Source organism: Drosophila innubila, assembly GCF_004354385.1.
Source record: "Drosophila innubila isolate TH190305 chromosome 3R unlocalized genomic scaffold, UK_Dinn_1.0 2_E_3R, whole genome shotgun sequence".
Taxonomy (NCBI): domain Eukaryota; kingdom Metazoa; phylum Arthropoda; class Insecta; order Diptera; family Drosophilidae; genus Drosophila; species Drosophila innubila.
The window spans coordinates 12,289,113-12,311,213 of NW_022995380.1; the positions used below are offsets into that span (position 1 = coordinate 12,289,113).

Genomic DNA, 22,101 nt, shown 5'->3' on the forward strand with positions numbered 1-22,101 from the left:
GCTTTTTTCACTACTACGAGTATGTGAAAAATGTCAATCGTTTTTTTACGAGCGACCTCCAAAAATAATTCAAAGCTCTATTTTTTTTTTAACCTAGTTTGCCTTTGCACAAATCGCAATAACGGTATACGCACGCACAGACAGACAACAATAGCAACCAGCAACTAAAAATAACTGTAGTTTAATCAAGTCTTTGAACTTTTCGCCTTTGTCGAATTGAGATTATATTCTCTTTTCCTTTTTTGTATTATTAATTAACGTGATGCCCTGCTTCAGCCTTTCTCTATAAATTCTCGCTTGCGCTCCGCACTCGATTCGCTTTGCTTTCGCACACGTCCAGCAGCCGCTCGTGTTGAATTTGTTCTGTTCTCTCTATGTTCACATTTCATCGTCATCGGGCAAGGCAGACAGGACGAAAGCCGACAGAGCTGAGCACGACATCAGCAAAAACAACAAAGCAACAACAGTCTCTCACAAATAAACATACACTCACATACACACAAAAGCTTTGCGGTTTGTTTGGAATTTTTAAGCCGCAGGGCTGAACAAAATCAGTGCTGCCATATATTTTATTATTCGAGAGCTGTTGGGCAACAGTTGTGTTTTCAGTATTTTTTTTTATATACCAAATTTTAACAGGGTGGCAGCACTTGTGCTCAAAACAACAGCTGATTTGCGTTATCACAACTGGAGATTAGAGCAGTGCAAATAAATAAAGTACTGGATTTTGCAAGTTAATTTGACCTTTCACAAGTACGTTGCTGGTGCTTAAAGTTTAAACAAATACTAATCGTTGCACAACCTCAAATACAGTGAGAATTCTGCAAATTGTACGTAAAATGAGCGAAGCTGCGTCAATGGAGCAACTTTCAGGTAACAACTTTAATTTACTTTGATTTGTAATTCATATAAAATGTATTTATTCATCAGCACTGCGTTTAAAGTACCATGAACGTAAAGATGCATTTCTGGAGCAGAATATAAGCGTGAAGGATCCGTTTTGTGTATTCCGTGACTGGCTGAACGATGCGCTCAACACCAAAGAGATTCTGGAACCAAATGCTGCCGCTTTAGCTACAGTGGATGCCGAGGGAAAACCCTCAAATCGCTTTGTCCTGGTCAAGGAGGCCACAGCAGAAGGCTTTACATTTTTTACCAACTACGGCAGCCGTAAGGCCGAGGAGATTGCCGGTAACTCAAATGTGGCAATCGCCATCTATTGGATGCCACTGAGACGCAGTGTTCGGATTGAGGGCGTCGCCGAGAAGATTCCACAGGCAGCGTCCCTCAAGTATTTCCATGAGCGTCCACGTGCTAGCCAAATCGGAGCAGCCGCCAGTCCGCAAAGTCAACGCATTCCCTCTCGCAGCTACCTGGACGAGATAGAAACGAGCATTAAGGAGAAACTTGGCCCCGACGGCGAGGTGCCGTTGCCCAATTGGGGCGGCTATCTAGTGCGTCCGACTCTAATCGAGTTCTGGCAAGGACAAACGGATCGCTTGCACGATCGCATCCGTTTTCGACGTGGACCTGACGTCGAGTCTGAAATCGACAACAAGTTGGTGCATTGTGGGGAAAATGGTTGGGTTTATGAACGACTCGCACCATAAATCATGAGGCAAAGGAACTGAATGCAAATCATTTGTTGTGTCTTCCAAAATGCTTGTTATAGAGTAAAAAAAATAAAGCTTATTGATATTTAATTTTCATGTTCATAGAATGTTTCTCAGTTGGTACTTAGAGAATGTTAACTAATAACAATGAAATAATAATGCAGATCTTAAAAATATCTTTCTATATCTCAGTTGTTACTGAGAATGTTAGTTAATTACAATGAAATAATAATGCAGTACTTGAAAACATCTTTGAATATCTTAGTTGGTACTTAAAATTTTAGCTGATAACAATAAACAAGTAATGCGGATACTAAAAATATCGCCTTTATTTTGTTTTTAACACTTTTGAGATTCAAATACCTCTTCCCGACCCTTCAACCGATATGTACGAATATTATAAAGTTTTGATTTGAAAATTTTAGGCATGTGAATATTAAAATCATCTAATGCGGGTACGAGCTCATAAACAAAGGATACGGATTGTCACACTCTCGACCAATTTGCTGTCATTCCTTAGCAAACAGGGTCCAATACGAAATGGTTCAACAGCCTTGCCACAACGGAAACTCTGCGAGGAGAACTTGGCCATTCGGGAGCCGTATTCCATCTTGCATCGATGGCTGCTTGCGGCACAGCAGCAAGTTCCCCAATGTAAGCCGAGAGTGGCATGTGTGGCCACTGTGGATGCCGCCGGGCAGCCCGTCACTCGGCTGACCAACGTCGAACAGATTAATCCCTCCGGCATAACATTCTATACGGCGCTGGGCAGTCGCCAGGCGGGCGAGATTAGCAATAATCCCCATGTATCGCTGCATTTCCATTGGCCGCAAATGGATCGCAGCGTTCACATCTCAGGAATTGCTAGTCCCGTGTGCGCATTGCAGGCTGAACGGCAATTCGGAAAATATCCACGACAAGTGCAGCTCAGTATGCACGGAATTCAACTTCCAAAGCTTATTCTGGGCATTTCCATTTATGACAAGGTCGTGAAGCTTTTGATCAAGCTGTTTGGCAAGCAAGTGGAAGAAATTCCCGCTCCTCACAATTGGGGTGGTTTCCAGCTCAAGCCGACTCTGTACGAATTCTTTGACTCAAGCCGTGGCTTCCAGGACACGCAATGCATGCGATTTCGACGTTGCCTGACGCTACCACGAGTAAGTGAATACCCTGGAATATTGTGGAAAACACAAACTTATATTGTCTTCTTTGTTGCAGGGCATGAGAAATCGTACTCTGAATGCAGATCGTTATGATTGGGTCTTTGATAGAGGCATAGATCATGATAATTAAGAGATCACTCTGAAAATTAAAATTTGTTTGTCAAATATATATTCATTTAAATTGCTAAAACGCAGGAGTATCCACCCCTTTTTGAGAAAAAATAATAACATTTTTTTACTTTTACTTTTAAATATACAAAGTTAAACTCTTTGGATCTCACTATTTCTTTATTAATGTAATATATTCGAATATAATATATTCGTTTATTCAAAATATAAAAACTTAATTTTTAAATTTTGTCTAAACAATTACTGGACTAACGGTGTATTCACTCGAGTATAAATTTCTTTTAAAAACAGCATACTAAAAGATATATAGCAACTAAATTGTGTCGTTTAAATTGGTAATACCTATATAACTATTGATATAGGGAATAACTTGACAGATCCCATCCAAATAAAGTATTTTCCCTTTCACACAAATTGTTCGGTGCTGCCATATGCGCAAATTATGGTGCGGTGGCAACACTAGCTACCTCTACGCAGTCAGGAGAATGAACAGAGTATATTTAAAATGCTAGAGAATTATACACAAAGTGAAAACCAAGAAGCGCTCTCTCGGACAGGAAATGAGAAAGCGTGGTCGAGGGAAAGCATGAAAGGGACCTTCTTGAAGAACTGCAGCGATGCGTAAGGAGTAACGCCCGGCGGAATATTTAACGACAGCAGCAAAAACAACAAGGAGAATGATAACAACAACACGAATTGGTAAGTCAACTGTAATGTAAATAATGAGAGTCAAAGATGAGCGCTAAACCGGAAAAGTGAATAACGGAGAATAAAGCTTCTCTTATTTAGAATGCCAACTGACTTGTTGCTCTCTCTCTCTTTCTCTCTCTTTCTCTCTCTCTCTCTCTCTATCTATCTAGCTGGCGTTTACTTTGTTGTCATCTTCGCTTTGCATGCCATTCCAATTGCTTATTTTTGTTTTGCTCGCTTCATTTGCCTTTTGCCTCTGTTTTGTGCAAGTGAAACAAAAGTATTAAGAGGAAGACGGAAAGATAAAGCGTCGCTGAGAAAGCTCCGACATGACGAAGAGCACGAGAACTTGTTGGTTGAAGGCTAACCAATTTATATTGTGCTCTCCCTGAAAAGAGTTGTCAAATTCCCTGGAAACGTTGGCTTCGTAATACATGTGTTAATTATATTTCAGCACAAAACTATGCTTTAAAAAATGTTGTTAATTATTCAATAAGAAAATAATTGTTTAACCCAACTGCAACTATAGATATTTATTCATACCTTTAGAAAAGGGACATATGTATTTAAAGTTTAGTACTGAATTAATTTTGCAGTGTGGCAACCCTGTTCAGGACAACGGAAGCCACTGGCCGCTGCTAGCACAAAGAGTCTATGCCAGCAGTGAGGGTTGCGGTCTCGTTCAGTACGCCGCGTCTCTGTCACCAGCTCAGTTCGCTGCTTCCAGTCCTTAGCTCCTTAGAAGTCAGGCCCCCAGCGGAATAAAGCGAGCAGTCCAAATCGAAAATTGAATCCAAATGAGTTTTAATCTAAGTTGTCATCTAAGAGAAAACAATACTAATTCAATTATTATCAACTGCGACTGTGAACTGTTTTGTGTACTCGTATCAACATTTTGCTAGTATTTTTCTATGTGTAGCTAATGAGTGTGCATTAGATTAATGGCTTTTTCCAATTCAAAACTAGTTAGTGTCACTTAATTAAATATATGTATGTACATGTGTGTGTGTGTGCAAGTATTTTTGCTATTTGTATTTATGTATTGACTACATTTTTAACGCACATTATTTATATGAAATGCCTGAAAGTAGGCTATAAAAATGTATAAAACTCAAACCGTAGAAAACTAATAAGCAAAAATAAAAAACAACAACGAAGAGCAACAATATAATAACTGCCTGTTAATCAACGGTAAAAGGGAAAAGAGAGGCGTGTCTGTTTCCATGTCTCTTTGTATGTGAATAGTACTACAGTTGCTTGTGCGTGTGTGTGTCTTTTTGTGTGTATGTGTGCTGGCATGTGGATTTTTACATAAGCAACAACAGCATGGAAAGCAGCGACAGCAACAGAAACAACAACAGTAGAAGCAGAATCAGCTTGAAAGGCCACCTGCGGCTACTTGGCGGCTACCTGACAAAGGGTTTTTTTATATAACTCTAAACGCTGTGCCCGCAACGAGACAGTTGAATCGAAACTGGCTAACTGAAGCGCCTCGAAGCATGCTAAAGTAATTGCACAAAAGAAACCCGAGCTTAGACAATAACTGAAAGTTAAGCGGCATCCAAACATCCAAACAATGGCCAATTTAAAGCCCAACACATTGCACGTGGACAACCACAGTCCACGGACTCATAGTCTGAGCAGTGGATTAAGCAGCGCCTGCAGCTCGGGTAGCATTTCACCGGTGCCCATCATACCGATCATTGCCATTAGCCGGGATGGTGATGAATCCGAGTCGGAGTCGGAAATCGAAACAGAGCCAGCGCGCATTTTTCATCGACGCATGTCCACCAAACGCAATAACAATCTGGTGAGTATCCCTCCCCTGCTGCCCCTGTCACTCGCCACTTTTGACGAGTCGACGTCTATTGACTATGACGATGCACACGAGCACGTCAAAAGCAAAAGTTTCTGGAGCGGAAGTTATATGCCTGCCATGTAAACGCACTCTGGCGTGTATGCGGGTGTATTTCATTCGCGATTGTACACTTGTGAATGTTTGTGTATATGTGTGTGTTTGTGTGTGTGAGGAAGAGTTGGCGCTTGTTATGTTTTGTGGCTTGGAGTGGCTTGTGCTCTGCAAAAGGTCAGCTCACAGTTGTTGGGTTCAAGTGGTTAGTAAATATTTTAATGGACGCAAAAGCCAACATGCCTCAACAGTTACTCTTTATACTGGTACTCGTTCGTGTACTTGTTTATTGCACTGTGAGCAAATTATGAGTCCTTGAGTCATGAGTTGACGAGTCTATAAGGCGCTTCAGAATTCAAATTATATATTTATTGTGCAATTTGTCTGTAAATATTGCGGCGTACACAGAAAGCCGCAAGCAGTGCATTTTAAATCGATACATAAAAAACCGATTTCAACTTAAATACTTTTCTTTTATTATACCATTCTTGTAATATATTTTTACATTTACGCTTTATATGCCCCTTTAGCCCGAGGCTTTATTAAAAAAGGATTTTACTTGTTTATAAATAAAAAAGTTAGCTTCTAATTAAAGTACATTTAACTGTAGCATATTCATAAGGTATGTCCATTTTAAGCCCTTTTTTAATTACATTTCGATGCCGTTCCTGTCTAGCTACGCGCCTTAACACAATATGAAAGAAGAAATTAATTTACGAGTAGAAATAAAAAACCCTACAAATTGTATAAAAATCTCGCAAAGCTGTGGTCTTTATGTATTTTAATTAAAAGTTGCCATAGTTGCAAAGCTAAAACCGTAAAATAAAAGAAAGAAGAGCCGCTGAAAATGTGAAAACCTCAAAATGCAACAACATGAGAATTTGAAACAAACGAGCGCCTTAATTAAGTTATTCCTGATACCCCCGCAATATTAGGGCGATTCACGGCTATCATTCTTTTTTCTCTATTCGTTCTTTTTAAACGCCATTATTTTGCTCTTTCTTTCAATGCCTTTCTTCAGACATCATCCGGTTGCTCAGTTGGACAACATGGCGTATGAATAATATGGTAATTTGTTGCTAATCATACGCATTGTTGCACATCAACATGCGGTTGAGTCTAAAGCGAAATGTGAGTTTTCTATCAAATCCGAATTTCATTCAAAATGCGTATATTACATTGATACATATATTAGATATACCAAAGAGGATTTACACCATTGCAATTATTATTCGCTTGTTTTTCTCTTGTATTTCAACTGCAATTTGTGCTCAAATTGAGCACATTTATCACTTGCCTTGACTTTTACAAAGTTACATTTGCCATCTACTTGTTTTCTTTGCCATTTTTTATTTGTTATTTGCTTTGTAAACCCAAGCGCTTACCACAAAACACATTAGCCTGATTGTGACAAGCTGCAGTCAAGTGCGCTATTAGTGGGCTATGTCCACTCTCCTAACGCGTTTTAAAGCTTGTCTGTAGACGGCTATGTGAGGGCTTTACATACACATGTAAAAGCAAAAAAACAATAAACAGACAACAACAATACCACAGTGGGTGCCGCCAAGAATTACAACTACAACAACAACAAAGCAATAGAACACCTATAGACAAATACACACATGTGGACGTTTTACTAAAAACAACATACGGAAACTATTGTAACTGATAAATATGAAATAATCGCTAAGAGAGTTTAACTAGCTGATATATATTCGAAATAAATAGTTAGTCAAAGTAAATAGTAATTCAAAAACAAGTGGGAAATGCTTTAGTCAAGATCCCGACCATAGGGTACCCGTTTCTAATTTCAATATATAGAAAAGTACTGAAAAGAAATCAATTGTATCACTTTGAAAACACAATATACCCTTTTACTTATTTTTTAAGTAACGGGTATAAATAGTCCGTATGTGTAGACCTATTAAGGCCTTCTGCTGTATTTTAGCTGAGATTGAGCCCACTCTCAAGTTATGCAGACTGTCAGTGAGAGTCAACCATTTAAAAAGCATGAGAAGTAACAAAAAGATATTCAAAAGGCTTGGTATTGTTGTCTGGCACTTGTAGACTTGCCGCAGTATCTTCAAGATACACACAAGAGTCTCAGTTTCAGTTGCATCCAGTATGTGTCTGTGTGTGAGTGACATATGAAACTTTGGCGCCGTTTAAATATTTACGACTATTTACACAGTCAGTTGGCTGATTTGTGCTCACGTGACTGACAAAGCAATCCTTTCCAGTAAAATATTGTTTTTGCTACACTTTCTGCTTTAACGAAATAACGCAATGTAAAGTTAAAGATGCCTCGAACAGAGAGAAAAGAATTTCGAAGTCAAAACAGGCACTTAAAGTAAAAAAAGTTTAAAAACCGTATTTGCGAGAAAAATCAGTCGTAGCTCTTTCTACGTTATATTTACGTTGGCCATACATTATGTAGACGGTACGTCCTTCACAAAAATAACAAACACAGGCGCCGTATCTACATCTAAGGCTCGGACCGGATTTTATTTATCTTGGTTACAGTTTTGGCGCCGGTCGCCCGTATCGATGGCCGTATTAACTTAAAATCAATAACCGGCAAACGAAAATTTCAAATACGCTGCCTATCATCATTATCAAGGTTTGTTGCTCTTGTATAATTTTCATATTTTTCTCTTCCCTTTTTTCTTGACATGACTTGACGTATATGTGATATGGTCTGATTTGGTCCGTGATGGCAATTGAGGGGCCAATGAACAATGATTGATTGATGGTGGACTGATCCGAATCGAAAGGCGACAATTTTGATTTATACATAAACTAAAGATTGTTTTCCACACCAGTCAAAAAGCGAGAGTAAGGAAGAGATAGGAGGTTTATATAACTATAAAATATGCAATTCAGCTCATCAAAGCACACATCATTTTTGAGTTCATTCAACTTAGCTATGACAGTGTACGGATATGCCAAGAAAACCTGTGGCAAATCTCAAATAAAAAATGTTTTACTTTTTCTCACATAATTTTCATAAAAATTTATTTTAAATTTTTCAAGATTTAGTAACCAACCCTCTTAGCTATTTTATTTCATGGACATAACATTTTATTAAAGCCATAAAGTGGTGCAGTTGGACGTGTTCCTAGTCAAGGCCATCCATTGCATTGCAACTAAGCAAATATTTCCGTTTCCGCTTCAAAACAAGTGCAACAAATATAAAATATTTCGTATTTTGACTCGGACTTCATGAATTTGTCCTCAGGGTTTCCGTTTGCATTGGCCAATGCTGTTACGTTTAACTGGAAAACACTATCGAATTCAATTGTCCTGCAATTGGCAATTGACCGGAGTGAAATAAAAGCGAATTTTGATTGCCGTGGTAAACGGACATAAATTTGCAATCAATGGAAATGGCAATAGTAGTATACCAAAAGCGTCTAATCAAAAACATTGTTTGTCAAACAATTGAACTGGATTATTTGTGAATTTGTTAGCAATTTGCCTTACGGTTATTTACACTTTCATATTCTAAGAACAATCAGAAACTGCAAGCGCAGTGAAATCAAATAAAAGCCTGGTCATTGTGCTGTCTGTTTATGTGTGTGTGTGTGTCCTTTGTTTGAACAATTGATTGCTGGTCACATTGATGCCACACCCAAGTGCTTTTGTTACCCTGCAGTCAATTAATGTCGACATTCCGCTGAGAATGGCAAGTGACGGCCAACATGGCGTATGCTGAACCAGTCTGTGGAAGTGTCCTCGGACTGACTTGTGACTTGGTACTGTTGCCATTATTCTTGGCCAATAACTTTAGGTGCAGTATAATTGCTGTGCAAATTTGATTTCAGATTGAGTGTTTTTATAGTGAAACTAAATTCTATTTACTTGACTTCAGCACTTACTTTCAATTCTCGCAATTCTTGTCATCTGCCAGGCGTCCATTATCAAGGAGGGATTCCTGCTCAAGCACACTTGGTCTTTTCAACGCTGGAGACGTCGATATTTTCGCTTAAAGCGCAATCTTTTATATTACGCCAAGGATGCAAAGGTAGGTTAATAATTTATTATTATACTCTTAGATAAGCTTTAAGATTTTTTTCTTCACTTTTGACCTACAGCTCGACCCGATTAATTAGGTCAAAGCGCTTTTAACTCATCATGGGCGGTTAATATCTATTTGTCCTTCGTTAAATAGAACATAACCGTTCTATAATCAAGTTTCAACCTTGCACCTCTATTAATTACGTCTAATTGCCAATCAATCTATTGTCAGGCCACTTGGCGTATACGTAGCGAAAGTGCATGCCAACTGGAAATATCATCATTTGTGGCTTATGCGATTTCCTGTCAATTAGAAAACTGTCGACAGATAGCAAAATGCGCAGTTTCCGTTCATGCTTGAAATTCTTCTGATTGGTTTAAAACCTGGATCAAAACACACTCTTCAAGCTGTCCCTGACCTTTGACAACGCCTGCTTGCTTTGTGAAAAAAGATTACCACTACTTGAAACCATAAAATGACAGATAGTTATAAAAATTGGGAGACAAACAGGGATAGAAAATGGTTGGAGAGGAAACGGGAGTTTCGTTGATATCGATGTTCTCTAGTTAAATTGGTTTATTGCGTGCATAAATAATAAATGCTTCTTAGATATAATATCTATGAAACACCCGACAATTGCTGTGCTCAAATTATTTTCTTGGAAATTTCGAAATGCAACAAATAGAACAAATTTAATTATGATTGGGGTATTAAGTTACCTTATTGAATGGTTAAGTGCCATAACAACATGGTCGCAAACAAAGTTCCTATTTCATTTTTTCGAATTGATGCTGAATTGTTATTTTGAGTGCTTGGATCATTGGTCGCGTTTACCAGGTAGGTTTTCTTTGTTATCAAATTGCAACAGCAGCAGTTTTTTAATTACACACATTTTATTTAAATTTATAAAATAGTTTTAATTTAATTTCCTATCAGTGCTACTTATACCTTTTATTATCAATAACTCAATTATCAGCTGTTGACAGAAAAATGTATTAAAGCGTTCACCAGGAAGTAAAATTTTTGTGATAGCTAATCATGTTTTATGGTAAATGCGACCATTAATCACCACAATGAAGCTAATTAGCACATAAATCTGCACTTCTCTCTGCAAAGTCAAAACAAAGTTAAAACGCATCCGCTGTTAAAATTAATTGTAATTAAAATTAATAATGATTTACAAGGTAATTAAAGCAAATATTGTGTTACGAGTAGAAAAAATTGTTCAAACGGAAATGGAAAAATTTTATTATAGTTATAGTTATATACATAACAGGGCTATAAAATAATAAAAAATTTATGAAATTTGGTGATAATCTACAAATGTGTTTTTCAAGCGTTTCAAAAAAATTAATGCTGGAAACATTTTACACACATTCAATTATCCGATTGTTTTTATTGATTTTGCGAATAACCTGCCATATCAATTAATATGATTACATTTGACAAATAAAACTATTTTTCACAAGTGTCGTTCGCGCCTTGCAAATGCATTGTTCTGCAAATAGAATTACGTGCTGATGTCAGCTAGAAATAAGTCATGCACGAGTATGTAATGTAGGTCACAATACTTAAAATTTTACAAAGCAATTATAAAATAGTTCAGGTACTTGATGTTTAGCAGCTTTGTAGACACATATCCTTAAATACAAACCAAAAAGACTTTTAATGTAATAAGCTTTTAAATTGCAAGAGTCATTTTATTACAATCCAGCATTTTGATGGACAGAAGTCACGCTCATCGCACTTACGATCTGATCTAAAAGAAAAAAGCTCTTTTATGCTCGACAAATAGATTTTTACGAGGCTTTATTAAAAGATTAATATCGTGTATCAAACACTTTAAAAGAGCCAGCAACTGAAGGAGCCGCGACCCAAGTGCTTAGAAACTCATTAAACGTAGGCACAAAGTTTCCATTATAATTACGCATACGCCATGTTGCGCCTGCCTCAAACCAAGTGGCTTAAATGGTTGGTAATTTGTTGCTTAGCCCATCTTAGTCCATTTTCTCATTATTTTAAAATGAGGAAAAGCGGAAGTATAAAGAGTAGAAAACTACACAAACAATTGCCAGGCGGCGGTTCTGTTGAATTCCAAGGAGCACTAAGATGGACCCGAAAATGGATGAAGCATACAAAAACAGACAAACGACAAATTATGACAATGATGAGCTATGGCAGCTCCACTGAAATGACGTTGATGTTCATCCTGAATATAGCGTTCGCTCGTAAAAGCGCAAATTTTTGTTTGCATTGTTTTCGTTCACTTTTCGTTGTTTGGGTTTCGTCCATGCCAATGGCACGGACTCTGCCGCTTTTTTTTTTACCTCTTTCTCATTGTCTTCTTTCGCTATTTCACACGCGACACGCGGCCGTGCCACCAGCAATAGCAACAGCAACAACAACGACAAAACATCATTTTCATAGTCACCACAGTTGTAAATTGTAGCTGTGCTTTTACTCGAGCATCGCTAACATGTGCGCGCTGCTGTGGCTGTGTGAGTGTGGGGGTATTGTTTTGACACGTGAAAGCTTTGCCGAAGAGAGCGCCAGGAGAGACAGCTTTTTGACAGTGTTGCCAGACTACACATTACGACACAGTGAAAGAAAATACTTTGTAAAATACTTCAATTACATAAATAAATAAAATATAATATAATACAAAAAATGAAACGACGAGAATAAATAATTATTTTTATTATTGTTTATTATTTATTATACCAAAGTAAAACAAAATTAGTCTGCTTGGATGGTTAAATCCTTATGCTTATTATTGTAGTTGCATAGATATTTGATAAGTGTATGAATTTTATTAGGAGTGAGAAAGCTTTCGTGGCTCTCTCGAGCAACCCCTCTGCGTGGAGCGTACCTGTAAATATTTGTATCCTTCCAACATGCCCACTGGGCCAGGCTTTCTGCCTGCTCATCTGTGGTGAGTTTCACTTGGCTGCCAATAAAAGCAACGGTCACGCCGAAGACAAGCTCAGTGCAAACTCAACGAAGCAACGTGAAACATCAGAACTCAAGCAGCATTAAAAAATAAAGTTTATTAAAAAATATTTAAAACAACAAATAAAAAAAGAAAAAAAAGTTTAACAAACTAAAACAATTACCATTTAGAAAAATAAATTATATCCTTAGCCGACATAAGAAACCGACCAAAACTTTCTCTTTCATTTATACTGTGTACCTAAATAAAACATCAAAAACATATAAAAACGATTTTAAAAACAATTTGGGATTCGTTATAAAGTTGAGCCCATTTGTGGCATATTCTTTTGTATAACATGTAAACCAGAAACTACACAAAGTTTTTATGAAGCATTACCTGAAGCAACAGTGTAAATCGTTGCCCTTAAGTCTTAGCCGACGCTAAGCCGATTTTAACATATTTTGGGGTAAGTTATCGTAGTTTCCTTTTATGTGTATTTAAATATCATCCTTATAAAATGCTTCTCAAACCCCAATATAAGTATTTAATACCCGGCTATATTAAGGTCATGGCCTTTTAGACATTAAGCCTTGGCGCCGAATTCGTTACCCCAAAAATGAAACATGCATTTTGGAGGTTGGAGATTTTTCGGCTTGGCAAAAGTTTTAATTGACTAATTTAATTATTTGTGTTTGTTTCTTCGCCAAATGCCAAGCTTGATGACTGTCAAATGCTTAACTTATTTCAATAAATAAATAATATTAATTGTGAAAGAATTTGTTAACTTTTAAAGGAAAAAAATTAGTTTGAAACCAATCAAACTAGTAGATAGGCTGCAGTGGAGCGAGCTTGACTAAGTTCTGAACTGATTGTGATACCCCAAAAATAAATTAAAATATCGAATATACCTGGATATGATTTGCTTAAGAAGAGTTTTTTTTTTATTTTACTCAATCTTACAAATTTAACTGTGAAGTATCTGTACTACTTTCTGCTAAGACTTGGATTTTATTTACTTCTTAAACATTAATAATTGATCCATAAATTTTCTAATTTTCAGGAATTACCATTATTCATTAATTACAAGTTCTCATTTTCACGTAGAAATTCTGCGTTTAATTATCTGATAACAACGTACTCGTAAAGCTTATAACTTGTAAGATAAATATTAACAAATTAGGTAAGTGTTAATCTATATAGCAAAGAAAAAAGAATTAGAATCTCAGAAGAGAGTTTAACACATTCACGCTGATCTGAAGAAATAATTTAATAGACAGTGAATAGTTCGCAAATGAGTATTATCCTAATAAATTGAACTCCGAGCACTGACCTTTTGTGTCTGGTTTGCCAGGACTCGTCTTAACTTGTACTAGCTCGTTCACTAATGGCAACAGTAGCACTTTGTGGCTAATTACTACGGCACACAAACATTGTAAATACAGACACATAGTAAGAGAAAGGCAGACAGACGAGTAGGGATATACAGGACACATTGAATGCTAAACAATATGAAGGGTGGTGCTTCAGGGAGATGCCAAACAATCAGCTAAAGTGACATTTATACCGGGATAATTACCCGAAATTGTATGCACACAAAAAAATGAGACATAGAGTGGGAAGATGAAACAGAAGCATGGAAAAAGACAAGAAAAACAGAACAACAAGAGTAAAATGAAATAATGAGCAAAAGATGGAGACCAAGAGCAAAAACTTGCGTCAACTAGAAGGTGAGAAGTAGGTAGTCGAATATACATAAAAGATCTGTTCTGTGCTCCTGATAATAGACTAAGGTATTAAGGCATAATGTCCTATACTGTCCATGCATACATAAGTGTATGCCTATATGAATATGCGTACGAGTATGTGTGCATATGTCTGCAAGTGTTACATGTTTAGAATGGTATCAGCATGCAATGCGCGTGTCCTGCTGTTGTCCTTAACAGTCGACATATACTCACACGTGTTGTTATCCTGCGGCTCTACGTGCAAATGTTTACGGTGCCTAGACTGCAACACAAAATTTAAATGACACCACACATAGACACAATGAGCAATGAACACACAGCCTTTTACACATCCACTTTCCCATCCATATCCGTGTTCCAGTTTTGATCAGTTTACTTTTTCTAATTTTTTTTTTTTTTTTTGGGTTTGAAAAAGAGATTAAGCCCTCATTTTACGGACGCTCCTTTTGTGTACCTCTATGTATGTAGGAGTATGTGTGTGTGTGTATGTGTGCGACTAATACACACTGTTTCCATGTTAGCTAATTTGGCTCGTGGCTGGATAATGCCCAATAAAAATGGCCAACACATTCAACGACTTTTTATTGTTATCCAGCACGCAGTGTGTTACAATTTAAAAGCTTTAGCCAAAGGCAAGTTCAACGCCAGGACACACATATCTGTAAGGACAATGAACAATTGCTAATTAAAGTTAAAGCAAAACCGCATAAAGGGCATTTCGATACTATAGAATCAATACACAATTGAAATGTAATGCTTATCGTAGTTTATTAAATTGCGTTCATCCATCGATTCAATTGTGTAAATATTTGAATTAAAGAAAAAACGTTTCACAATTAAATAATTTGACAAGATATTGAACTATTAGTCCATTTCGTCTATTTGTAAATTGTTTTATATTGTGCCGAAATTGCCAATATATCCCATGGCGAAATTCACATTAAAGTTGCATTTTAACTGAATTCATAAAAACTTCGATGACGTCAATTCCAATTACTACGGAACATTTAGTACCTTACCAAGCATTTAAATCAGCTATTCAATATTCAATTACTTAACAACCATTGCATTCCCTTGAGCTGTCGATAGTAAAATTATCAACTGATTGATAATTGATTTTTATTGAATCATAACTGAATAATTGAGGAGTTTTTTTGACAAGATACGTTTTCCATTTAAATTTAAATGCCAACATTGGATTAAATGATTTCATATTCTGATACTTATCTCTTGGCTTGCTGACATTGAATTTTAACAAATTCAAAGCCCTAGACTGTTCTGAAAAAACTATTAACTTAGCCTTTTGCTTAATCTGACGTAATCCTCTTAAATGATCTATGAGTTTTCAAATTCAAGGAAAACCCTAGTTGATTGCACAAATTGCAGCTAATGCGTTGGCTGTTTTTGTTGCATAATTACTGGCGCATTTGCGTCACACATAAACACGTTCAAATTGCAAGCGCACCGTGCGTATGAGTAATGTACCTCATGGGATAACTAGCATCAGGCACTCAGCTGTTTAGTAATTGTGCGGGCAGAAGAATGGGAAATGAGGCAAGGCTTTTAAACAGTCGACTTGCTGACTTGCATTTTATGTGAAAATATTTGCGCTCGAGTGAATTGCAACGGAATTCAAGCAAATGAAACAAATGAAAAGCTGACAAATATTTTGCCAAGTAATTTACGGAATGCTCTCCCAAGCTTATGCCAAACATGCCCTAATTTATAGGTTACATTTCATTTGTCCCTTACACCGCAGGCCTATTTGTTCTGTCAAGTCACAGCTGTGAGCTATATAATTTTTGCGTGCTGATTTGCAACATTTTGCTCTGTCTCTCTCTCTCTCTCTCTCTTACTTTTATACTTTTGTGTTTGTTTTTCTTTAATTTGTGTGCCAGAGTAACATATGAGGTCGCTGACACACTCTGTAGTTTCACGTCAAGTCACGTGCCAAAAAAAGGGCACAATATTTTTTTTTTTTGCTTTTGTGGGTTGAGCAAAATCGATGGAGTTGCCTTGATGTGGGTACCAGATCCGTCGGAAAATGCATTGATTTCAAACAAAAGAACGCCACCACATAAATACATTGTTTGTCTATATTTGTGTATATTTGTTTGCAAACAGTATAACCGTGAGTTTTAAATTAATTTCATTTTAATTGCTTAGTTTATTTTGATTATTAAATTATTTGCAATTGCATTAGTGTAAATTAATTATAAATACATAGTTTCGGCACAAGGTGTAAAAGCAGCAATTAAAAATTCCAGTTGCAATTTTAATGAGAGCTTTTATCAATGCGTTTTTATCTAAATATTTTAGATACGCTTTTTGTAATATAAATTAGTTAAATAGTAAAAAAATTAAAAAGCCAATTCAGAATATAGTTTTATGTATTATAATAAATTAATCGTTAGAACAAAGATCTCAATAAATCTACAAAAGTCGTGTTCTATGACCTTAGTAGATTTATCAAGATATATCTTATAACGATTAGTTATTATAAGACAAGACTATTGATTGACTTCATCCATCTCATATTTATTACCAAGCTTCGACGTCTATAGAATATATGTACTTAAAGCGAAAAAATGAAACGCATTTTTCTTTAATTAGGAGCTCTGTAAAGATGGAAATGTCATGGGGATGCAGAAACATCCTTATGATGTCGCTAGTTCTTAGTCATACAGTTAAGATGGGCCTTTAGTTATTCTCACTGTTGTCATTGTCTCAACTGCACGCAGCTGGCAACCAGCAGATGGCGCTAGTGTAATCACCATAAACATAGAGAACATACGTTTGAACCTGTTTTGCATACCCTTGTTGTCTCTTTATTAAGCTGAGTCCCAAACATAGAGACATAATTTTGGGTCTAAACGGAGCGCCCTTTGACTCTGGACTTTTTGCTTTAAAGTTGTTTTGCGCTCTTAATGAACTTGGTTATCTGCTGCACGTGTACTGAATAAAATTCTTCAGTGTATCCTACAACAAAAATGTATATTTACACAAGTGCACACATGAGTGTTACATTTACGTATATATGCTCATCTGTATGACAGTTTCAACTTATTTCAATATTTCTTTAGCCATTGAAAGCGACGTGACATGTAGAGACACATGCATACATACATAAGTTTCAGATAATGGTGCAGATGATGATGATGATATGCTCGTAGCTGACATTGAAAACAATTTTTAGTTTCTTCACTGATTCCATTGTTCTCTCAAATATCTTGTTTATTTCATGCTATTGAAGAAAATGGAAGCTTATTGTGGATTTATTATTTTGCATGCAAAGGTCAAGAGCAGGAACAACAAACTAGTATACTCGTATCATCAAATAAATACAATGGATAAAATAACCATTGTATCACAATTTCAGGACAAATGGGATTGAATTTGTCAGTACATTGCATTAACTAATATAGGGTTTTTGGAATTCAAATGGCTAAATTAAAAAACTACGTTTAAAGTTTTATCAAGTTTATGAGCATTATTAATTTATTTGTCATATTCCGTATGACAGGAAAAACACGACAATTCAATTGAAATGTTAAGTTTAGTAAGCCCAAACTAAGACTAATCAACCATATCCAATTTATTGTCTATCTGAAACTTGTCATACTACATAAATTCGATTGACTTGAAATAAATAAGAATCGAATAGGAAATGACATAATCAATGAAATAAATAGATTCCGTAGCCCAGACAATTTAATACCCATTCGAAATATAACGCATACCACGCGTTGTCAACCTTCAATTGCCCGATACGCATTACAATAAGGCGCATCACGGTCAAATTTCTTGACTCCAGCTCATCGTATTCACCGCTGCCCGAGCTCGGACTCCCCATTCTTAACCTGCGCCGATGATTATATCTTGTGGACTAAGGTATCATTTAAGCATCTGATGCCAACATCCAATCCACAGCCACATCTTTGTGTTGTTAACGCTTGGGGCCCAACTAATCTCTCGTTTGTATGCAGCACGCAATTCCATGCAAAGCAAAAAGCAAAGCAGACAAGCGGAAGCTCAAAGCTCTGGGTATCTTTGTTTGTGTGAGAGTAATTTCCATGACACTGACGAGGACCCTCGGATATTTCTTTCTGTCATCATGCCGGCAGCTAAACTAAATAAGTAGAGTACATTTTTTTTCTGTTTTGTTTTAGAAGGTAGGGCAAAGATACCGAATTTTGCTTAAAAGCAGCCATTATCAGGTATTAAATTTAATAATATATCAAAAGTATAATAAATATTCCTCGACAGTAAATAAATCAAATTTATGGAAGACCTAATTGAATTAGAATTATCTGAAATAAATATTTTGATAATGTCTTGCAATTGGCATATTATTTAAAATAGCTGAATAAAGTGTCATTTACAGAAATGAGATTTTAGTATTTAACAAATTAAATAAATCAAATGACACATTTAAAATGTAATGTAACCTAATCAATTTCTTTGTTATTTGATGGCTATTAATTTTTATTCATATAATTTGATAAAAATGTATTTTCTATAATGGCAAAGCGATTATCCGTACAATTTATGCACAGACAGAGAATGCAGTTTAAAATTTGCATTTTGATTGCAGCTTATTTTTGTATATGATAATAAATTCAATAGGTCTATCTTTTAGAGTGAAAAAATAATATGTAAATTAAAAGCTGACAATCAAGTCGGCACTTGGCAAGAGCAGCTTTAGTTGCATTTCATAAATTATAAAATGCATGAGCTGAAAACGCCTCAACTGCTTGACTGCATCTGAGGTCTGCTTATACGCGATATATTTATTTAAATAACAAAATGTGATGTAAGTGGATGGTATATACAAAGTATATACATTCGTAACAGAACAAGGACGAGCAAAGTCCGCATCACATTCATGCATAACTCAAGGGGGTACATTTGGCTAACAAGCGTACTAAATGTGCGACAAAAGTGTAACAACAACCACGACAACACAACGTTGACGTCGACGTTGCCGCTGACGTTGCCGCTGACGTTGATGCTGACGCTCAAGTGTTGCCAACATATATGAACACATAACACGTGAAACAGTGTGGGGAAAACATGGCCGAGGGGCGAGCACACTAAAAGTGCTTCAGGAAAATGGCGGAAAATATAAATGTCAATGTGCCCGCTAGCCGTAGCAACATTTCGCATTCCAAAAATCAATATCTCATTCAATGTTAATGCAATCAAATTCCACCTAAATCTTAGAGAAAATCTGGAATTTCAATTTGTATCTCAGTGCTTGCATAATATGCTCATTAGTGTGCATAGCCGCATTGAAATTTGTTAAACAGCTCTCACATCATTTCGACCTATTCCCCACATTAATGTTGCATTGCCTGGAGTGCATGGTCGGAGCAGAACGGAAATGAAAATACGCCACAGCAAGTGTATAAACATTCACGTATGTTTCAAGGTTACACACAGCGTTATGAAAACTTAATGCCAAAGTACTTGCATGACCAAAACCTGTTTGCTATCCACACTAATTGAGAGTTATGTGCATCCAAATTGACATATAACCTTGATTAATGGTTTCAATGGACAAGTACAAGACAAGTATAGAAGCAGATAACAGAACCACACAACGATTCAATCATCTTTTTCGACAGAAAAGGACAAGGTCATTGGCTTAGGTGTGTGTTACAAAATTTATTAAGCGACTTTAATATCCAGCATCAAATTTGCACAGTCGCCCAATGAAACGCAACTTTTGAGTTCTGAGACCTTTAAATAATGCAAAGTATGTAGATTCATTCGAAAGCTTTCGATTCAAATGTCAAACCAATGCCTTTTCTTAATCTATTCATGCATATCTAATTGCTTCACGGGCTTGGTTCCAGCAATCCTTGTGTAATTGTAGCTGGGAACCCAAAAATCAATTTGATCATGTTTGGGCTGCATTTTACCCTTGCTTGAACAGCGTACTGAGTTACGCCTTTGCCTTTCATGTCAATGAAATCAACGTAACCATGCTGCAATTTGACTTCAATGTAATTTTGTGGCTTGTCAGACAGAACGTCGCAGCCCAACTAATTGCCTTTTTACATTACAATGGAAGGCTTGGAGACTGCAATTGAGCTTAAAGTAAATTCGAGAAAATGCATCTTTATTCACTTTCTTGTGTCTTAATTATTGATGTAAAAATCATAGTAATACGATGAATAGATTTTTGCACAATTGATTTTAAACTATTTAATTTTATTTTGCTATGAATAGAGATAAATAAGTTGGCACTTTAAGTTCAATTTGCTGAATAGTTTCAATCACTTAATTTTACTGATAAATATATTCATCAAAATGTAAATAAATAAAATCATGACTATAAAAAGAAAAAAAAAACGACGAGAATACAATTTAAAATAACGAACAAGTTCAAGACGCAAAGAAGCAGAAATTTCTTTAACGCAAAAAGGTTGAAATAACTTTGAAACCTTAATTTTGTTGTGCCTGAGTAAAATGAGTCGCTCGTGCGTCATGAAAATGTTTATCACAATGCTTTGAATTAAAATACAGTTAAATTTTGTAAAGGTATTTATAAAATATCGAGAAGAAAAGCTCCTTTATACTCACGCTTTTACATTCGATAGGTAATGAGGTAAATGCAAAATTACAATGGCGATTACGAGAGCAAAAACAGACCATTTACGAATACAGAATTTCTTTTAAAAGGCCGGAAAGGCGCCTCGTACAGAAATAATAAGGGAGTAGGATGGAAGTCTTAGGGAGGGAAGGTGTTTGGAAAACTTGAAAGATTGACAGCACAAATGATTGTTGAAAGACGCATTTGGAGAGAATGGTGGTCGGTCAGCTTTCAATTATACGGCCATTTAACTTAAGTCTGTGCTCTGAACAGCTCGTTGACATGGCAAATATTATTGATTTATTTATTTACAACGGAACATTCTATTTTTCAAAGTGTTTGCCGTTGGTGTCGGCGACTGGTGCCTAAATTTTTTATTAAGCAACGTAAATCAATCAAAAACATTTGGAAAATTTCATCAATTTTCGTTAAACTTTATATGTGTATATAATCATATTTCACTTGACTCGAGTGTCACGCTTGCCGCATTTGAAATAGCATTTAAGTTCGTTTATCAATTTACTTCAACAGCATCAATTTTATATATTGAATTTCACCATGTAAGTGGAACTGAATTTGTTAAAATGGTCATGTTATTTAACTCGTTAAGTTGATAAGTTTAAGGCACATACATTAAAATCCATTAGCTTAGCTTAATAAATAAGTCTGTTAAAAACACGCACATGTAAAAAAAAAATGTTTTCACACGTATTAAAAGTCCTCGAGCTGGGTAAACAGAGCGTTAGCATCTAAACAACATTTTTCAACAACTTAATTAAATGCATTTTATTGGCAAAGTTTTTTTTTCATCCCATGTAAAGTAGTGCAAATTGAAAAACTATTTAATTTCCATTTTGAAAAATAAATATTGTACATGCTTAACCAAAGTGTGCAACCACACAGAAAGAGATGAGCAGAGAGATAGCGACAGTGAGAGGGAGAGGGATAGAAGGAGAGAGAGTAGAGAAAACAAAGTTTAGCACATGCCTAGCTGAAATGGACGCGTAATCATTAACACTTCGCTGATCCGGCTTAGCCCCGAAATTCAAATGGCTCTAACTGTTTGCACAGCCCTTAAATTTTTACCACAGCACGAATCCATGCACAAAGTGTAACCCCAACCAAATATCTATTGAGTCCCTCGACAAAAAGGTGTTGGCAGTCGCCAAAGGCGAAGGCGATACTCGAATTGACGTGTTACGTTAAGGTTAATGCCTATGTCTTTTACGTTGTGGCCTGTTACGTGACGTTAAAATTTATGCACGGATTTATATTAAATATAAATCTTTCACGGTTATTTTGCA

At 36.2% G+C, this 22,101-nt stretch overlaps 3 protein-coding genes across 8 annotated transcripts in view; all 3 read left to right on the forward strand.

Moving 5' to 3' along the window:
• Window positions 1-715: 715 nt before the first annotated feature.
• On the forward strand, window positions 716-1,703 carry LOC117791468 (pyridoxine-5'-phosphate oxidase). Of its 2 annotated transcripts, XM_034631228.1 has the most exons (3): window positions 737-753; window positions 814-873; window positions 931-1,703. In XM_034631228.1, coding segments are annotated over exons 1-3 (741 nt in total). In that variant the 5' UTR covers window positions 737-752; the 3' UTR covers window positions 1,611-1,703. The 2 variants fall into 2 exon arrangements, with proteins under 2 accessions (XP_034487121.1, XP_034487119.1); XM_034631230.1 differs by having other exon boundaries at window positions 716-873.
• A 270-nt stretch (window positions 1,704-1,973) lies between these two features.
• Window positions 1,974-2,966, forward strand: LOC117791467 (pyridoxine/pyridoxamine 5'-phosphate oxidase). Its single transcript, XM_034631227.1, has 2 exons — window positions 1,974-2,770; window positions 2,832-2,966. The coding sequence occupies exons 1-2, from the start codon at window positions 2,063-2,065 to the stop codon at window positions 2,904-2,906; spliced, it is 783 nt and encodes a 260-aa protein (XP_034487118.1). The 5' UTR covers window positions 1,974-2,062; the 3' UTR covers window positions 2,907-2,966.
• A 2,205-nt stretch (window positions 2,967-5,171) lies between these two features.
• The window catches only part of LOC117791962 (diacylglycerol kinase eta), a 41,064-nt gene continuing 24,134 nt past the window's right edge, over window positions 5,172-22,101 (forward strand). For all 5 annotated transcript variants that reach the window (XM_034631904.1, XM_034631905.1, XM_034631906.1 and 2 more), the window contains exons 1-2: window positions 5,172-5,405; window positions 9,415-9,528. In XM_034631904.1, coding sequence (XP_034487795.1) covers window positions 5,172-5,405; window positions 9,415-9,528 — 348 coding nt within the window. The remainder of the gene's footprint in view (window positions 5,406-9,414; window positions 9,529-22,101) is intronic.

What these genes read in the sequence shown, in the direction of transcription:
- LOC117791467 (XM_034631227.1), top strand. Translation starts at nt 2,063, where the DNA reads ATGCGGGTACGAGCTCATAAACAAAGGATACGGATTGTCACACTCTCG. An exon ending in GTTGCCTGACGCTACCACGA is followed by an intron (nt 2,771 to 2,831) that starts GTAAGTGAATAC and finishes TCTTTGTTGCAG; the next exon opens with GGCATGAGAAATCGTACTCT.
- LOC117791468 (XM_034631228.1), top strand. An exon ending in GTCAATGGAGCAACTTTCAG is followed by an intron (nt 874 to 930) that starts GTAACAACTTTA and finishes TTTATTCATCAG; the next exon opens with CACTGCGTTTAAAGTACCAT.